The 7,819-nt window shown below is 44.6% G+C and overlaps 1 protein-coding gene across 1 annotated transcript in view; it reads left to right on the top strand.

The window, feature by feature from the left end:
• Positions 1 to 5,979, top strand: part of LOC106940211 (copine-4-like) — a gene marked incomplete at its 5' end in the record, with an annotated part of 28,574 nt that extends 22,595 nt beyond the window's left edge. The window contains 3 exons of the mRNA XM_015022889.1: positions 1,120 to 1,253; positions 1,326 to 1,562; positions 1,768 to 5,979. Of these exons, the coding sequence (XP_014878375.1) occupies positions 1,120 to 1,253; positions 1,326 to 1,562; positions 1,768 to 1,899 (503 nt within the window). The remainder of the gene's footprint in view (positions 1 to 1,119; positions 1,254 to 1,325; positions 1,563 to 1,767) is intronic.
• Positions 5,980 to 7,819: the final 1,840 nt, after the last annotated feature.

The raw sequence follows: 7,819 nt of genomic DNA, 5'->3' as shown, positions 1-7,819 counted from the left end.
TGCTCGTCCTTCCTCCCCTCGCTCTGTGCTATTCTGCCGCTAGCATAGCCTGTTGTGAATGCTCAGTCTAGTTAGCATAGCTACCAATGATGGCAGATAAACATTTTCCTATAATGATAAGTTGTTTCTCCACCATTAGCACATTTAGCAGTGAGTGAATGAGGTTGATTGACAGCGCTAAGAACATCTGATTGGTTGTTTTGGTCAGAACGATGCATTACTTTAGCCAGTAATAATAGTTCAGGAAGGGGATGGAGGAGGTTGATTGTTTTCACATATTATGTCTCACAAACTGTCATGACTTGGTGACAGTTTTAACAAATATGGAGAAAACATATTTTTTATTAAAGTTATGTTCTGCAGCTTGAATAAAATGGAACTACATGGCATTTTGAGAAGTCTGGGTTGCTTTCTGTGTATTTTGCACATTGCCTATGACTGTTGCTCATGGGGAGACATTCAGTATCTAAAACTAATAGAAGAAATTTAAGCAACCTACTTGCATACCTGATGTGGACTGTTGGATGTTACATTCATGAACAGTAAATATTGTGCTAATTATCAGTATTGAACCAAAGAAAGCAAGGCAGATTCAAGCCTTTAAAATTGTGACGCTTTTTATGGGTCAAATAGACTCAAGAAATTGTAACAGCAGCTGCGGGGGAGGGGGGGGGGAATTAAATTTTTTGTCAGGGGGCCCAAGATTCGTGGCAGCGCCCCTGCCAGTGGGTGAACAGCTTACACATGCTAGTTGTTAGAATATTTAATGCTAGCAATAGTGAGAAGCCCCCTTCTCATTTTCATTAATCATTACTCAGATCAGTAGCTAGCTTGAGAATGGACATAGTCTCCTGCTACTAGGAAGTAGCCACTGCTGGATGGACGGTAGATTTAATTTTGCCGCTGATCCTGCACCATAAACAGCAAGGAACATGAGCTTCACTATTTAAAAGTTTTGTTGCATTTTTCTCTTTATGTGTAGAAAGTTCTCAGATTTCCTGTTATATTTAAGTAAAATGATAAATTTTCACTTCTAAAATATGCTTATTTTGCTTATTAACATCAGAAGTTATTGGACTGACTGACTCATTGTATGCTGTTCCTTTTGGACCTGCTCAGGTATCCAGGGTGTGGTGGAGGCGTACCAGGCCTGCCTACCCAAGCTGCAGCTCTACGGCCCCACCAACATCGCCCCCATCATCCAGAAGGTTGCCAAGTCTGCCTCACAGGAGGTCCACACCAAAGAGGCCATGGTGAGACGCTGCCTTCAGGAACCTCCGCTTCCCTCCGACCCGATCTGAACTGACCTGAACTTCCTGCTCCAGCAATACTTCATTCTGCTGATCCTGACTGACGGCGTCATCACCGACATGGCCGACACCAGGGAAGCCATCGTCCAGGCCTCCCATCTTCCAATGTCCATCATCATCGTCGGGATCGGGAACGCTGACTTCGGTGACATGCAGATGCTGGATGGGGATGACGGGATCCTGAGGTCGCCCAAAGGAGAACCCGTCCTCCGGGACATCGTCCAGTTTGTCCCCTTTCGCAATTTCAAACATGTGAGTTTCAGAAAACCAGAGGAATTCATAAGAACTCTTTCTGAGACTCATTATGCCTGTACTATGTCCTTATTGCTCTGTTTCAGACATGTTAGACCACATTTTGAACTGAAGAAGTTTTGTTCCCAGAAAACTGATTAGTCCTTAAAATAGGGTCAGGTGTTCATATTAAACAACATTTTGTTTCTTCTTGGGTCCTCTCCAGGCCTCTCCGGCTGCGCTGGCGAAGAGCGTCTTAGCAGAAGTGCCCAACCAGGTGGTTGACTACTACAACAGCAAGGGCATCAAGCCCAAAGAGCCCAGTGAATACCAGTCTTCCAGGCCGTTTGGCCCCTGAACTTCAGCACCACAGCAAACCAACCTCACAAAATGTTGACTGTCTTGTGTTTTTTGTCAAAGCGGATGCTAAAGATGATGCACGCAGTATTTACCCATGAGGCATTGGGGTCATCTATCCTTAAACCAGTTGGCCTTCACAGTTTTATTCTGAGGGACCAAGTGTAGGAACCCCTTGGTTCCTGCTTTTGCTGCTGCTAGTTTAGTACTTTTAATGATGTCATCAACTGAAACATTTGCTGCCTTTCATATCAAATAATAATTCCCAATGGTAACCCCCTTAAGCTACACTCGTCTTCCTCCCTGGATGAAGGTGGAGATGCTTTTCAGATCTCGTCATTGATCAGAGAGCTGCTGTTCTCCTGGTAACTTCTGAAGATCATAAGACCTGTAGATCAAAGTCCATCTGGTCCACCCGAGATAGGAATCTGAAAGGTTCTGTCAACATTTCCATTGATCATTTATTTGTTGAGAAGAAACCTCAGTGCATTGAGAGAGGTTTTGACAGAACCAAGAACATAGTTGAACAAAGAAGGCAGTTGAACCTTCAGTTGAACCTTCAGAAGGAGCAGTTTGGTTTCCATCCTGGTCAGGAAACACTGGACCAGCTCTACTCCCTCTGCAGGGAGCTCAAGGGCTTATAAGAGTTTGCCCAACTGGCCCACATTTGTTTCGTTGACCTGGACAAGGCTTTCAACCGTGTCTCCCATGGGCCCCCGTAGGGGTGGAGTACAAAATCCAGGGTCCTTTATTAGGGATTCTCTGTACAGGCATCACTGACACTAAGCCAGACCTGTTTCTGGTGCATGTTGGACTCCAGTGTGGCTGCTATTTATCACCAGTCCTGTTCATGAAGGGCTTGACATGTGGAAGGCAATGTTGCTCCCTCTCCATTTATTTCCTGTGGAACTTGCGCAATGAGGCGACAGTCACTTGCACTCGTCCAGAGAAATGTGTGCATGGGAAACAAGTAGACATGTACACCTGGGCTTTTTGCTACTGTTGTTGTCATATTCCTCACATCGAGCCCATAACTTGTATAGTCAGGATTTATAGGCGTAGCCGAGTGCCGGGAAGGTCTAGTTTGTTGATCGGTGGATTTTGTTCCTTGTTTTATACGAATGATGTGGTTCTGCTCGCTCTTTCTGGCTTGGAGCTACAGAATGCACAAGGCCTCTCCAGGTTGGAGGGACGTTCCTCCCCCAAGTGGAGGAGTTCATCCATCTTGTGGTCTTGTTCATTAGTAAAGGGAGGATGGATGAGGAGATTGATAGAGAAATCAGTGCAGCTGCCGCTGCAATGCGGACACTGCATGGGTCCACTGCGGTGAGGAGAGAGCTGAGTCGAAAAGCAAGACTTTCAATTTACCGGTTGGTCTACGGTTCAACCCTGACTCTGCAATGTTGGAGAAATCCTGCCTCTTCTTTACTTACAAGTCATCACAACCACAATGACTACAACGTCAAACACATCCTCAGAGTTTTGTTGGTTCTGTTCGGTATGCCGGTCCGATGGAAGCTGATGGCAGAAGCTGTGAAAGGTCAGCGGTTTCAGAAATGACATATTGGGTACTTGTAGTGCCTTGTCTGATGGATTTAACCAGAATCAGAACTGGACCTTGGAATCAGTGGACTTTCAGAGGACATCCCTGCAGGATCGTTGGATGGTTGAGCCGTTTCTAAGGTCAGGAGGCCATGACACCATCAACTTCCTTTGAGCCTGCTGGGCATGCCACTGTACAGGAAGTTATTGACCACCAGGTGTCAAGCTCCAGTACAATTAGTATGATGTCACTATGTTGGTCCTGAAACTGTGGAAAACAATCTCTGTGGCATCTTCACATGAATCTATGTAGGACCATAGATTCATTCATACAGGTTTCGCCAGCTGAGAAAGTCTTTGCAGTCACCAACTGGTAGAACCTCCTGCTCCCTTTAGAAGTTCACAGGTGACTCCGTCTCACCTGCTTCATCAGATTCTCCTTCCTGGTTTCTCCAAATGCAGCCTTCAGCTCGCTAGATCACCGCCTGTTGCTGTTGCTGGTTGACCTCCTCCACCTTCAGGACTTGAACTCCTTCAAAAGAAGGAGCTCAGAGCAGATCCCTGATGTATCCCACCCAAACCTCTGTGGCACTACCTCACACCTCACCACAGTGTCTCTGTCCTCACTTCCTCATCCAGGACCTCAGTTCCTGTCTTGGTTCTTTCTTTGTTCTCTGTGGATCCACAAGGACAGAGCAAAACCTTTGGCGCTTCTCTATGGTTCTTCAGATCGTTAACACCAAACATCTCATCCGTAGAGCTTTTCTAGGGACCTTCAATCACCCTGTAATTTGCACAGTGTAGCTGGATTAGCTCAGGAAGTTCTCATCACAGTTTTCATCCTTTGGAGTTTCTGCAAGTGACTCATCAGGTCAACGGGCTCCATGAGGTCCGTCAGCTTGGTGACTGTTGCTTTTTGGACCAAACCAGTCCAAGTACTCCAGAACTTGTAGGATAAACACACTGTTTGCATCTGACTCTTTACACTCTGATACGACTGGACTCGCAAGATCGATTATTCATGCCAGAGTAAGTATCACTCTTAGTTGGACACTTGGAGATACACTCACAGGGAAATGCTAGCGTTCTGCGAAGCCCTGTTATCTTTAATGTGTGTCTATGTACATCATCTGATCTGATGTATTTTGGTCTTTAACTTTCATACCTCAGGACTATTTTGGTCAGAACGTCATGAGTATGATAGGAAGCGTAAAACAAAAGCCACACAAATACCAACTAAAATCTTTTTGTATCAGAACCCATAGCATGCTTCTGCATGTTTGGAGCTCAGAAAAGGGTGAAACTGTGATCTTTTCTGATCTTTCCTAGTGTTTACATTGGCAAGACTTCTGGTTCAAACTCTGGTCTCAATAATTGATCTGACTAGTCCAGTGGTCTGTAGATCGGCCGTCGAGTCAGAGACTTTCTGACAGGAAAAATCAGATCAGAATTTGAAAAGTTGGATGGAAGCGGTGTGTTTTGGCTGTCATCCTGTAGCAGGAACATTTTGGAGGAACAATCATGAGGTTTCTGTCATACTGCCCCAGTTCAGGGTCAGACTTTAGTCGTGTGTAAAAATGCTAAGTGCAGCACCTTGAGCATCCGCTGTGCATGCAGGGCCGACGACAGCTGAGAGCAGAAGAAAAGCACACAAACACAACGTGACCAATCCAAGCGCCGCCTCCCTGCAGACAGCATGCCGAGCAGGGAGGCAGTCGATGAAGGAATGTATGAACCCCTCCCAACTCTCCCTGGTGTTTTTAAAAGACTGTGTTGATGTTTTGCTAAACTTTCGTAAAGTTCGTATATTACAAAGCATTTTGCAGATGAAGAGCTGCCTTGAGAGACGTTTGCATCCTCAACTGTTCCCCTTTTCTAAAACACTGAGGCAGATGCATGGCGTGTTGTTTTGCATGCAGATGTCCAAGCAGGACCTGCTGGTCTCTGCGGTTCCTGGTAGTTTTCTTGCTAGTGAGTAAATATGAGGTAATAACGATGTTTACACTGACGAGCCCCTCTGCTCTCCAGCATGTTCATGAAACGATGTGAGTAGATTTAAAAGCACAAACTGAGTATCTCTGGAGAAACCTTCTGTTGGTCTTCATTCATTTCTGTCTCTGTGCTCCACCAGGTCCGTTTAGACCAGAACCCGACCAGAACCCCTCACTGTAAATTACCTTGAGAAATAATGACAGTTGGTTGTATAAGAACAGGCTTTAATGCCGAAAAATGATGAAATGTTAGAAGCCATACATGTCATCCAAATGGATCAGAACCAGAGTTACATTCACCGTCCAGCGCCGGTCCACTGAGCTCCTGATTATTCTTCTCAGTCTGCTCCCTCTCTAAAGGGTCTAATCAGTTTCAGTCTGTTTATGTCACACATAAACATGGTTATGTAAGCTGCAGGGTGTAAGCAGACAGAAGAGGCTAAAAGACACAGAGGGAAACACAGAGTCCGTAACACTTCTGTCTGCCCTCATGTCTCTGTTTGACTCAAACGAGTTCAGATTCGGGTAGTTGGGACATTTTTTTTATCTCAAAAACCTTCCCACATTTATTTACATCATCAGTTCACAGAAATTGACTCTTTGCAGCCTCTAAGCCAGGAGTTCACAAACTTTTCAACCTGTAACCCCCAAAAATAGTGCCAGAGTGCTGACCCCCAACAGCTGACCTGGTGACTCCATTACATTATTTATCTGTATCTATGTATATTTAATGGATTTGTTTTTGAAAAATGAGATTTTTATCATTTGATTTTATCATTTAAAACAGGGCTGTCAAACTAAGTTTCCTTTCTGATGTCTAGAGGGCCAGAGAAAAAACTAAGGTGGGCCGAATTTGGCCCTCGGGCCTCTAGTTGAACACATAATTTAATAGTTAAAACCCTCAGTTTGAAAATCGCTGATCTGAGCTAAACCTGGACAGGAAGTCCTGCTGTCCTTCACTTGTGCTTCTTTTTCTGATTTACAGTCTGTAAAAAGTATTCACCCCTTGGATGTTTTCCTCACAGCCCACAGGAAAAACTGTGGAGACAAGTTTCTTTTTTTTTTTTTTTGCTAATTATTTAATTAAAATGTAAAATCTGTGGTTAGTGTCTCAGAGCTGTTGCCTTGGTTACTCACCTGCATGACGCTCATTTCTCACCTGGAATCCGACCAAAGGTACATATGAGACTACAGGTCCACTAACACAACATTCTTTGCTTGGATGAGACAAAATTTTACTTGTTGGTAAAAGAAAAAAAAAAAACTGCACATCACCACAAACTCACCCCCTCCACTGTGAAGCATGGTGGTGGCAGTGTCATGCTCTGGGAATGCTTCCCAGCAGCAAACCCTGAAGTCCTGGAGGATAATCTGAGTGAGACGGTAAAGATTAATGTTCCAGCTAAAACTGCTCAGAAACAGGGAGAATGTGCCCAAGTGGCCTAGTCAAAGCCCATATATCATTCTGAGCTGATTCCCAAGGGAGGATGGAAGAAGCCCCCAAATGTGTCCAGATGTTGTCCCACAGACTCCATAATTTTGCAAATGCTTGTTAAAAATGACTTTGACCATAACGTTCTGCAGAAAAGCAATAAGAGGTTCAAACAGCCAGGGGTGTGAATACTTTAAAAGCTTGTACCTGCTGATCAGAAATTATGTTTTTCTCATATTTTTTCATGTTAGTGATTATTTTCCGTTCCATGTTTTGGACGCTGGAATCAAAGATGGAGGACAGGCACTGAGTCACCTGACTCTTCTTCATGTTAACCTGCGAAACAAAAACACTTAGGATAATAAAAGGTGAGACAGCAGCGACGGCTGCTGAAGCAGAGACAGTCTTCCTGTTAAGGTTCTGGTTCTGGTTCCGGTCGTGCTCTAACCCTGGGTCATCTCTAGCGTCATGCGGGGTTTCCCAGCAGCAGCAGCAGGGACGGATGGAAGAGAAGAAGAAGAAAAGCTAACCCAGCATCAGGAAAACATCCAGACCTGCAGGAGAAAACCGCTCGGCTTCCTGTTCCACACATCTGCTGATAAAATTACTATAAAATAATTAAATAAAAGCTTAGCAGTTCACAACACCCAGGTTTTATTTGCGTCCAGATATTAGCTAAACTGTTCGCTCTTGAACAAGCTAAATATTTACTTTTTAAGCTACGTTTATAGCTCAAATAGATTTCATACTAAATATTCCTGGAGGAGCTGGAAGAGGCTGGAGAGGGAAGACTGGGCCTCCTTACTTAGGCTGCTGACCCCACGACCCGACCCCGGATAAGATGGATGGATGATGGATGGATGGATGGATGGATGATGGATGGATGGATGGATGGATGATGGATGGATGGATGGATGGATGATGGATGGATGGATGGATGGATGATGGATGGATGA

The sequence above is a fragment of the Poecilia latipinna genome, unplaced genomic scaffold (genome assembly GCF_001443285.1).
Source record: "Poecilia latipinna isolate Pla-1442-1.1 unplaced genomic scaffold, P_latipinna-1.0 Scaffold3128, whole genome shotgun sequence".
Lineage (NCBI taxonomy): Eukaryota > Metazoa > Chordata > Actinopteri > Cyprinodontiformes > Poeciliidae > Poecilia > Poecilia latipinna.
This window is presented reverse-complemented; position numbering and strand designations above follow the sequence as displayed.